Source organism: Callospermophilus lateralis, unplaced genomic scaffold, assembly GCF_048772815.1.
Source record: "Callospermophilus lateralis isolate mCalLat2 unplaced genomic scaffold, mCalLat2.hap1 Scaffold_79, whole genome shotgun sequence".
NCBI classification, from domain to species: Eukaryota; Metazoa; Chordata; class Mammalia; order Rodentia; family Sciuridae; genus Callospermophilus; species Callospermophilus lateralis.
The window spans coordinates 4,835,673-4,847,853 of NW_027515935.1; the positions used below are offsets into that span (position 1 = coordinate 4,835,673).

At 36.9% G+C, this 12,181-nt stretch overlaps 1 protein-coding gene across 1 annotated transcript in view; it reads left to right on the top strand.

Annotated features, from left to right (window-relative positions):
* The first annotated feature begins 11,394 nt into the window (after positions 1-11,394).
* Positions 11,395-12,181, top strand: part of LOC143640941 (uncharacterized) — a 61,633-nt gene continuing 60,846 nt past the window's right edge. The window contains exon 1 of the mRNA XM_077108449.1: positions 11,395-11,589. Within this exon, the coding sequence (XP_076964564.1) occupies positions 11,395-11,589 (195 nt within the window). The remainder of the gene's footprint in view (positions 11,590-12,181) is intronic.

The following is a 12,181-nucleotide window of genomic DNA, read 5'->3' on the forward strand; positions in this document are numbered from 1 at the left end:
AAAGAAAATATCCTGAAATAAAAAAAACATGGTCAGCTTCATGAAAGCAAGAATAAAACCCAAGTATTTATCCTTAATGATGGATTACAGATGATAAATACAGAATAACCACAAGATTAAAGGAAAAATATTATTCAACCTCATATTATAAAATGAAGTAGATTGTCCATCAATGATTAATAAAAATAGATTTTCATTAATAATAAAAAACTAAAAAACTGTTTTCCATGCTTCAATTCAAGGAGAGTTACTCAATATAGAAGAAAAAATTTTTAAAAGAGGAGGAGAGTTTGTGGACAGAAACAGTGGCTCTAACTGGAGAGCTCAAGAAAGTTATGCTTATTCTGCAGTAGAACTTGAAAATAGTTGTTTAGCATACCTCAGTCCTACCTTTAAAATGATGGTTTAATAGAAATATTAGCTAGTGAGTAGTCAAGTGATTGAATGTAGAAAAAGAAGATTCTAGTGGTCTATTTTCTCACCCCAAAAAAATGAATATTAGAAAATACAGGAAAAACAGAGTGATGAAAAAAGAAAGTAAAAACACACTAAACACAAATAATGGAAAGCCAAGTTCTGTATATGAAACACAGTAAAATGTGCACTTTTTGTTAAATTTAGTGGGAAAGAAGAAAGTTGTACTGATTGTTCTTGATGGTAAGAACATCCCTCCATGAGCAGCATTCATGTCCTGAGATTGGATGTCAGAAAGGCTAATAAATTAGAGAAAGAAATTACTCTTACTTCTTGTATGTGTTTTGTGATGAAAAGTATCTTAAAGTCAAATTTGTGAAAATGCTTACAGGTTTTTAACCTTCATAAATTTTCTATAGACAAAGAATGCAACACATAATTATTTTTTAAAGAGAATAACTAACTGAGGAAGCATGAACACAGGGACTTGTAACTATGAAAAAATAGAGTGGGGTGTGGTGGCCTATATAGATGCTGATACTCAGAAATAATAAAGTGTCCAATGTAAATTAAGAAAGAAATCACAGAACACATACCGTAAATGATAATCAATTAAAGGCTAAATCCTTGTAATATTTGATTGATTAGGCCTGAAGAAAAAGAATTGGCCCCATAAGTTAAATTGGTTTTCCTCCCTCTCTCATTGCAATTAGAAAAAAAAAATAATGGGAACACCTAAAACCTTGTGGAGGGGCTTCTATTTATATTTCAAGATTATGATCAATATATTCAGACAACTATTAGTAGGTATGGCTAAATTTAATTTCCTTTTAAAACTTTACATAGTTGCAGATAGAGTGTAGGCTGCAGATTTGGGTGTTAACTTTGCAAAGTACTGTTTTATATGGCACTGGGGATTGAAATTGGGGTGCTTTATCATATATATATATACACACAAAATTATTTGGCACTTAGTTTTGAGACCTGGTCTCACTTAGGTACCAAGGCTGGTCTTGAAGTTGCGATCCTTCTGCCTCAGCCTCTATGTTATTTGGGATTACAGGTATGTACCACCACATCAGACCTGGACACTACTTTTTTTTTACATGCATCTAATAAATTATTTTAAATATTTTTGCCTTTTTTGATATAAAATATTCAATACTATCTTACCAAATTGGTTTTGACCCTAATATTTTTTTGAAAAGGCCAATATTCATGTTGAGTAGTTATACTTTTTTTATCTTACCATAACAAAATTTACTCATTAGATTCTCTCCTGAGTTAGCAAGTCAATTTTATCCGTGGTTTAGAAAAACAAATTGCTATAAATTGTTCTGCTCATCCTTTTAATAGAAGTACCTTTCTCTTAGTCAACCAGATGTTTATGATTTGATTGTTTCTCTTTTAAATTTCTTCTTCTGATTTCTCTGATGGTGTTTTCTATGATATTTAATAGTAAGCTTCATTTAAAAGCACTTGTTTATGTGAAAAGTAGGTACTAAGAGAAATAAATATCTGAAACAAATTCATAATACTCAAGATGTTTCTCATGATTATATACAGTTTCCTTCCACCATTCTGGGATTTCAATTTATAGAGCTTTAAATGACTTCCATTCCTCACTATATTTCACTATCAGCACATGCAGAAATAATTTCTCAACAAATTTATATTAAATAAGTAGCAATTTCTCGAAAACCAGATATAATTTACACCTGTGAAATTAAACAATATATGTGGAAGTTTGCTAAGGAATACTTGGCATATTCAAAGAATAAAATGAAGAAACTTACCAGAATTGTTGCTTTTCTTTATGTAATAGGGCACAGTTTATTGACATGTTGTTTCAAAAAGACATTAACATTTTCTTCATGAAAAAAATAGTTGTTAGTCTTTAACATAAATTTTACTTGATTTTTTTTTACCCATTTATCTTGCACACTGAGAAGGTATTTGCTGGGGTAAAACACAGATACTGATTAATCAATTGTATTTTCAACTAATGTTGTAAAATGCATCTCTGACACATTTGCTTGTTTTCATTTTATATAATAGCATTATGCACAGTCATCATGAGAAGAGTTTGCTCATTAATTTTGGTATCAATAGTGGGTTAGGTACATTTAAATGATGTTGAGAAAATTAAATCTATAATGGTGGAATCTCCCAATTCTTTGTTTTCATCTTTCCTGTGGTGCTTCTGCTCTTGATATTAGTATGTTAACTTTAATTTGCATTGTCCATACAGTTTCTTAAAACATAAGACACTTAGAATTGAGTAAATCACACATAGTAAGTTTATTTCATAAACTGATATAAGACTCAATGAAAGACTTCAGAATTATTAATGTACATTTTATCAAAATTCCATTATATAACAATGGTATATACAGTATAAAAATTTTATATAGCTAAAGGTTTTTTTTAACAATGAGTGATAGGCACCCTAAGTAAGTATGTATTTCGAATTATTCATTTACTGAGCTTCATTCATTCATAATATAATAGTTGACAAAAAACACACCTCAGAGTGTTTTTGAAAAAAATGTTTGGTGAATTACTAACAATGCAGCATGAAATTTTTATTTATTATTGGTTCACTATACCCACATCTTACTCACATAGTAAGATTGTTATAATATTCAATAAGTTTTAGCTAAAATCATGAAATAGCACATACCATATTGTACAGGTTATATAAATGCTCTTATTATTTCTTCATTCTTTTTCACAAATATTTATCAGGCACTTACTATATGCTAACTAGAAATAAGTTTATTATAATTATTTCAGATACTTTTAAAAAACTGCAAGACCTTATTTGAAAAGAGCAATATAGATTTCAGAAGTAACTACTGCTTCTCTAGTGAATAATGTGTATAGAAATCTGCTAAGGTCTTGGGGTATGAAAATTTATTTGAGATGCATCAGAGAGGACATATGAAAAAAACAGTACTATTTATTATGTTATTTAAATAAAGTGAATCCATGCAAAAATAACTGAGAAAGAAGGGTGATATCGCTTAGAAAATGTACAAAAGTTTATAAACCACTTTTAAAAATCATATTAAATATACACACAAAGAACTATAGATCCAGTTAAGATAAAAGCAGCTACTCCAGGCAATAAAACTACAGAAGATATCACAATATCAATACTTGAGAAATAGTGCCACTTGTTATCTGATCATATCACACACTGAAACATTACCCAGGAGAGTCAGAGCCAGTATAAACACTCCCAGAAACATTTAGAGCACACTATTCTTTAAGACCTCAGAAGTAAATGTTAGCTAGAACCTACTGACATACTAAAATTGTTTATTATCACAATGGTGAACTAATATATTCTGCTTTACAACTCTCCTGGCAGGCCAGAGAACAGGGTAAATTTATTATCTACAGTGACATAATGCTCACAAAGAGCTCTGTATTATTCATAAGACTGCATATAAATTATAAAAAACATATTTATATCCAGTTTATAACATTGTTTTATACATATCAATGCATTATGTTGTTGCCAGCAAAGTACATATTACTATTGACAGCTGTTGACATGATTCAATAAAGCCCTAAGGGGTTTCACTGATAATCCTAAATCACTACTACTTTTTCTAATAAAAAGCCACTTCTATCTCTCACAATATTTAGAGGAGGTTTGCAGAAATGTGAGTGGTTCATAAGGAAGAAACTTGGACAGAAGCCCCAAGAAACCAGTGTAATTTTCTAAGTTTAGTGGGGAGGAGAGGGGGGTCTTGTATATTAAAAAATAAGCCCTCTGTAGAAAATGGAGTCTCTCATGTGAAGATTAAAAAGACTAATTTTGGAAAGAGAGTTTCTGTCAGACTTTGCTAGTATTTTCTTTGGTTTCTTATCTTTCTCTTCCTGTGTCAGATGGTGAAGTGCCTAATTTTAAAACCACATTTTGAGATGAATGTCCTTTAAAAAGTTTAGAAATTTTTCTATTGACTTAGAATCCCTTTGCAGTTTTCAATTTTGCAAGTCATATTAAAAAAGGCAGACTGCATAACCAAATGTTTTTCTGATGTCTTCAAAAAATTTAATAATTTCTTTTTTTATTCCATGTTCAAAGGAATAATTTAATTACAATGAAGAAAACATAAGCTGAGAGTAGTTGCTTCTTTTCATAAAGCAAAATTTTTTAGACATTAACAACTCCATGAATACAATTTTGAGCTGAAATATGGGTGGAATCCTCCTGCCCCGGCTGGCCCCAGCGCACCTCTGGCACACATGTCTATCCAGAAAGTTAAGTCATGGGTGAGCGAACTTCGTGCCTCTGAGGCCCCGCCCCCATCCACGCCCCTGGCTCTGGCTCCCCACCCCAGGCTCGTGCCCCCACCGCTGCCGACCAGGCTCCCATCCGCGGACTGGCCTGCTCTGCTGGAGCCTCCACCGCCCTGCCCACTGCAGCTCCTTCCTCTCAGCCCCTGTTGTCTGGCGCCCCTTTTCTCCACCTCTGGCGCTGAGGAGGGCGGCCGCCTGTGGGGCGGGTCTCCCCTCCTCCTCCTTCTCCTTCTAGAGGCTCAGCTGGTGGTTGCCTCTGACACTCCGCTTCACCTTCACACACCCCCAGCACTTTCGGAGTCCTGCCTCCCCTCACTGCCCTTGGGAGAGCTGGAGCCTAGGCTGTCTCCAACACCACACGAGTCTGGGCGGCAGGCACTCGCTTCTCCAGTGGGGGCCGCGCCTGCGCCCAGCCCCCTAGGCGCTCACCTTTGGCCTGCACCGGGGGCTGCAGCCTCCCCCCGCCTCGCGCTCCGGGACTCCTCTCCCGAGGTGCTGAAGCGCCTCCTTTCTCTCCCGGGACTCCGCTTCTCCCCCTCCGCTTTCCGCCCTCCCCACCCCAAACCCCAACTCCGGAGCTCCATGGCGCCTCCAGGATGCAGCTCTCCTTTTAGGCACACTCAGGCAGCGGTGCCCGCACCCAGAAACAGCCCTCTTGGGGGTGCTGGGCTCCTCGGGGCTCCACGTGGGCACTCACAGCCCTGGGTGGGGATGCGGAGCCCCTGCCTACCTCCCACCCGCCCTCGCAGCCCCTGGGGAAGGCACGGTGACTGGCTCCTGTTATTGGTCCCTCCGTGCTGGGTGCCCAGGGCGCTGACTTTCGCAGCCAAAGCAGCAGCTGAGGCTGCAGCAGCCAAGTTCTCTTGTTATAACTCCTCCTGTTAGCAACTCCTCCTGCTCCACTCCTCCCCCTCCTCCACCTCCTCCTCCACTATTCTTCCTCCTTCTCCTCCCCTCCTCCTCTTCCTCCTCTTCCTGCTCCACCCCTCCCCCTCCTTTTCCTCATCTCAGCATTTGCCGAGAGAGTTGGACCACACCATCTCTGGAGCAGAGGAGGGGGCTTGGGAGCAAGGCTGTCCCTCCCTCCTCCTCCCCAACAGTGACCGCTGCCAAGTCCTGTCACTGGGGAAAGGACAGGGCGACAAAGGTGGACTGAGGAAAAAAAAAGAAATATGGGTGGAGGGCATAGGAGGTGGAGAGGTGAGGCAATTCTCCCTGGGCCATGGAAGTTTTTCAGTATCTCACCACCAAATTAAAAGTAATAAAAATTAAAAAAAAAAACTTATAGGAAGAAAAAGAACTTCTGAAGTCATCAAAATTTTTCTTTTTCTTTAGTAACTACCTTAGAACCTAAAATATTTTATGCTGCTATCATCATCCAATGATGGTTCTGCAGTCTTATGGGGGAAAGGCATTTTAAAATTTTTAAAAATCTTTCTGGATGATTTGCACTTATTCATTTATTAATTATGATTTCTTTCTATTCTATCCTAAATATGATTTTAATATTGTCAATTTTCCTTTTTCCTCCATTAAAATCATTAGTATTCATTCAACGAATTCTTTTTTGTTTTTTTAAAAAAATTATATTTTCCATGAAAACTGAAAGCATCTCCTGTTAATACTCTAACCTGAGAACATAGTGACCTAAGAAAAGAAAAAAAAAAAGACTTTTGTAAAGAAACTCAAATAAAAACTATTTAATTCAATAATAGTTTGGATCCACCTATACTTGGAAACTAATCTTTAACTAAGAAGTCAAAATGAGAAATATTGCATTAAGGACTATCTAATTTAAGATCTTGGATCTGCTGACAATGGTGTCAAAATGTGAAAAGAAGCACATCTAAAACTGCTGAGTCCAGCAATTAAAAACATGAGAGGATAGCAAGCCCTCAAAAACAAAGAAAAAGGGGTCAGGATCTTCTGGTAGAGTGCTTTTCTAGTATGTGTGAGGTACTGGGTTGAACACTCAGCACCACATTAAAAAAAAAAAACAAGAAACAAACTAATAATGATATTATATCCATCTAAAGCAACAAATAAAAATTTAAGAAAAAAAGGGACTGTGTATTAGACTTGTGTACCCTCATTACTTGTATATATATATATATATATATATATACAGAGAGAGAGAGAGAGAGAGAGAGAGAGAGAGAGAGAGAGAGAGTAAATTCTTTCCTGTGATGCTTTTTCAAGTAACTTATATTACAGGTGTGCATCACAATTCTAGAATCCCCCTAACCTTCTTCTTATTATTATTATTTTGAGTTGCTGTGAATTGCATTAAATTACTTGGGTTGATTTACATTGAGGGAGAATTTCCTTCCAATAATAGGACATAACCCAGACAGAAGTGCATTGACACTTATCACTGTTTAAAAGGTCAAAGCAATTTGTGAATAAATATGTATATATTTTAATTTATGGAAATGATATCACAGTTAGTTTAAATTTTTATTTAACTTTTCTGTTCAATGGTCTTACGAAAAAAAGCTTGAGGTTTAAACTCATTAGCAATTTCCTTAGCATCAACGTCCCCATATCTCTCACCACTAAAAAGAGACAAGTATAATTTTAAATTTTTTTCTATTCAAATTATAAATGAAAAACAAAAGTTAGGCACAGTGACATAGACCTTTAATCCAAGTGGCTCAGGAGGTGGTTGCAGGAGAACTGTGAGTTCAATGTTACCTTCAGCAAAAAGTAAGGCACTAAGAAACTCAGTAAGACTCTGTCCTTAAATGAAAAAGGAGGAGGAGGAGGAGGAGGAAGAGGAGGAAAAGGAGGAGAAGGAGAAGAAAATAAGACCTTAAACAAATTGCAACTAAAAACTCTATATTCAATATATTATCATGGCTTGACACTATGAATTTATTAATACATACATGCACTTTTGGAAAACCATCTTAAAATTTACTATTTTCCTTAAGTCTCAGGCATATCTCAGTTTATTGTATACAAATTTAACATTGAGAGCTATGGATTCATTGACATCAGCAAGATGAAAGGCCTTAACCACTCATTTTTATGTCCTAGGTGATGGAATACACTTCCTGGACATATTCTAAACAGGGCCAAAAAATAGGAGAGACAGTGCAAATTGAGAAAGCTGGCAGCTCCAACCCAGAACTGTACAAATATGGGCATTATTTCTCACGAGATTATAAGAACAGATTCATTCCCATTTCAGATCCCACATGGCAAACATAAAGAATTGGTGTCACAGGAGGTGGATGGTGCAAGGTCTTCAGATTTTTCAGTACCCCAGACTCTACAATATAAATACATTAAAGGGAAACTTATTTGAAATTTTACCTGACCCTAGAGGCAGGACTGAGATATTTGGCTTTCATAATTGTGCTAAAATTCATACCAAATTTATAAGGTAGTGGGAGAATATTTTCATAATTAAAGGCATATATGTCTATAAATATTTTTCTATAGTTCAATACAGTTTACTAAGAGAGTCAACAAAATTTTAATGAAGAAAAAATAAATCACTGTCTATAAGATGACTGCTGTTTTTCATACAACCTCTGCATATCATGTGATTTAAACCTGGCATCCAGCCTATAGTGAATAAATTAACTAATTATCTGTCACTAATTAACTCATTCTAAAACTTATTAACTCATATTTGGGATGGTCATCAATTTAGGCTCAGTTCACCTGGAATCTTTTCTGCATATGATTAGCTGATGGTTGGTAAATACACTGAACTTTAGAGTATAATCTGGCTGCCAATAAAACGCCCTGATGTTTTTTCCCAAAATAACTCATGATTAATAAAGTATTGTGGGCTTGTTCTCATGGAGGTATCAGTGTTCTGAAAGCAAAAAAACCGAAAACATTCAAATGTTTCCTGACCAGATACCTGACTAATACACTTTCATAGCAAACAGAATTACATAATTCATAAAAATAATAAGAGACCATATTCAAAGTTTTGGAAACACATTCTACATTTTTCTAGAGTAGGAGTGAAAACATATCTTCTACTTTCTGTATATAAATGAAGCTGAAGAATTGTTACATGTTGGCATTTATGATTATTGTACCTTTTACAATAGATGAGGTTCACATAGGTGTTCAGTATGAAAGAATATTTGCTAAGTCTCACAAGAATATTTGCTAAGTAACTTTACTGGAATTCAGGTTAAACTTTACCTTATCTCAAAGCCAAAACTCACCACCTCTAGGTTACGTGAGTTATCAATATTTTCATATTCTCTTGGATGTTAGATAGTGACAATTATTCAAAAGAGCAGAAGTTTTGTTTCTTTTGTACCAGAGATCTTACCCAGGGGCATTTAAGCACAAAGTCACACCTCCAGCCCCATTTTATTTTTTTTATATTTTTTGCACCAGAGATTGAAGTCAGGAGCAATTAAACCTGGGCCACATCCCCAGCCCTATTTTGTATTATACTTAGAGACAGAGTCTCACTGAGTTGTCTAGGATCTCACTTTGGCTGAGGGTGACTTTGAATTTACCATCTTCTTGCCTCATTTTCCCATATTTCTGTGATTATGGTTGTGTGCACCTTGCCCAACACAGTCGTGGTTTTGTTTGTTTATTTGTTTGCTTTCTTTAGTATTCACTCAGTTGCTGAAGCTGTCCTTGAATGTGATATCTCCCTGCATAAATCTCCTGAATCACTGAAATTACAGAAACACATCACCATACCGGTTCTTTTCAGTTCATACAATGGCAGAATTGGGATGTCAAACAGAAAGAGAGTTGTTAAAATCACCCCATCTTAAATGGTGTCTTTTTTTTTAATATTTAATCATTGGACTTGTTTTGACACATAATGAGGAAATATTATTTTAATCAGGAGTCTGTTGATTCTCATTTTATCTATACAATTTGTTACAGTTCAAAACTTGATTAAATTTGAAAATATAATTCATCCTGTAAAATTTTTGTGCTTTCTCTGCTTTCTATTAGAACACTGGTTTTAATGCCTGTGTAAAATTATGATGAATTTACAGCTAGAGAGAAGTCTATATAATAAAATAATAATAGTATTAATTTTAATCATATTTTTGTTTCATATTTCTAACTTAGTTAGCAATGTGAAGAATTGAACTCATAACTCCTCTATTCCTGAGTTATACTCCCAGATCTTTTTCTTTTTTGTTTTTTGACAGGGTTTTTCTCAGTTGTCAAGTCTAAGCTAAACCTTTTGATCCTCAAGCATCAGAAACCTGTATCACCGGTATTGAAGTGCATGACCATGTACATGGCTATTTTGTAACATTCTTAATGTTGAGTATACAAACTCACCTAATGGTGCATTCCTGTAACTCTAGTTACTCCCAAGGATGAGGTATATTTTTTTCTATTTTAAAATTTATCCATGGTGACTAAGATGCAGATAATTGCCTTGAGAGAGCACACAACACAAACCTTAAGTCATAGACTGTAGGATCTATTTCTAGTGAATGAAAAAAAATGATATATGTAATATTGTTTTGCATCATCACATGACATTTTGTTTGTTAACAGCAGCACAATGATGAGTATGTAACAGATTTAGTTGCATATGTATTCTAGATGATTAAAATAACATTACTATGGCTTCAGTACATATGCTTTCTGAAGTTGCAGCTACAAAGCAACTGACCAATGATCATTTGCATGAATGATAAGCTTGTCTGGGTACCATCTGGAGGTGGCTTTTAGTAGGTCTTGGTTGCTAAAATTTATTTCTACAGTAGGTTTATAATACTCTACATGCTGAAAAACTTCTTATCTTTTAACATTGCTTGGCTTAAATTTATGCACTGCTCTTAGGAAGGAAACCCAAAAGCCTTTTTAATGACAGATGTACTTGGAAAATTGTCCCCACAAAGTTCAGATGCTGTGTAATATCAACTCTCTAAAATCAAAGAAAGAAAATGACTTACATTCTTGGAAAGTGAAGCCACTAGCAGCTTTCTCTGACAAATTATGCCCTGTGGCAACTGAGAGTATTTCATACAAAAACTACATTTAAATAGATGCTTATGAAACCAGTAAACAAATATCACTGGGTCCTTGAAGATAAGGGAAGAAATCACACATGGAAAATACAGCAAGAAATGATTTTCCTCTACATTTAGAAGTGCTAGATCCCAGACATGAAGTCAAGATCAACTTGAAAATTGCTAGTTTGTCTTCCTTGCTGTGGGTAATGCTCAGCTCCTGAGGAAAATGCTGACAAAACCGATTCTTTGCTAAAATAAAATAAAAGCAAAAGCTAAAAAAGTAGAAGGGAGTCAATTACCTAATATTTCTTTAGGCACAAGTTACACAAAAATACTGTCCCAAAATTTTGCAAGCTTTTATTTCAACTTTAAAATGTACTAGTTTTGACCATTTTCCATCTCTTCATCTTTTAGAAAATGCCCCTCTGTTAGGCTCTGCCATCCCGGGACTGGAGGTGTTGTTTTCATCCTTTTGATCTCCCACAGGTGGCCACAGGTGTCCCTACCTGACAGTGCCTGGCAGCCAGCCCAGAGAGAAAACTGTGGGGCTTTTTTGCTGTTGCCTGGCCTAAGGTCTGCCAACTCCTCCCATTCTGCAGGCCATGCCCCAACTCACATGTCCCCTGAGATCCCTTCAGGACCAGGAGCTCCATACTGGAGTCAGTTTTCCCAATGAGGCACTTTCAGGGTCATGGAGCAGATGCTGCACTCTGGTCCTTTCCAAAATCTGGGCAGCCTGGCCTCCAGGGCATACAGCAGGTGGCACCCAAAAGCTCAGGAAATCAGGCTCAAATGCTGGTCGCTTCACAGTGATGCAGAGCTAAAAGCAAGAGCCCTAGAACAGAGTGCAAGAGACACCACCAAGCCCTGGAACCTGCGGATCCCAGTGATCCGGGGATGAGGCCCGGTGCATGGAGCCTGGAGTACAGTCCGCAGTAAATACAGGCCTCCTGCCATCTCCACAGAGGGGACTGGGAGCTCCAGCTTCCCCTGCTGCGAGGCGCTGCTGTCCTGGGGCCTGTCCTCCCAACCCTATGTGGGCGAGCTCAGACTCCCAAGGCAACTTGCTCACCTGGTGCCAACACTAGACCCTAGAAAACTAAAAGAAGAAGAAAGACCAAGAGAGGGACACTGCCTTCCCAGGACTGGGGACCTCGAGAAACCCTCTTTAAACCCGTCTAGTTCAGTTGACAGGGGACCCAGCCACTGCCGCCAGGGCATGGTTCCCAGGTAGGCACTGGGTTCTTTTTCTTCACTCTAGAAAGTCCCGAGTGCCAGGAGTAAGACCCTCCTCAGCTGTGAACTTCTTCCTGCCGGTGCCCCCTGCCTGTGCCTTCCATGAGTCTCTCTTAATAAGATTATGTGACTTTTTGCACCACTTGGGGAGCAAGACAGAACACGTAGCCTATTTTTTAAAAATAATTTTTACTTGTGGATGAACACAATACATTTACTTATTTATCTAATATGATGCTGAG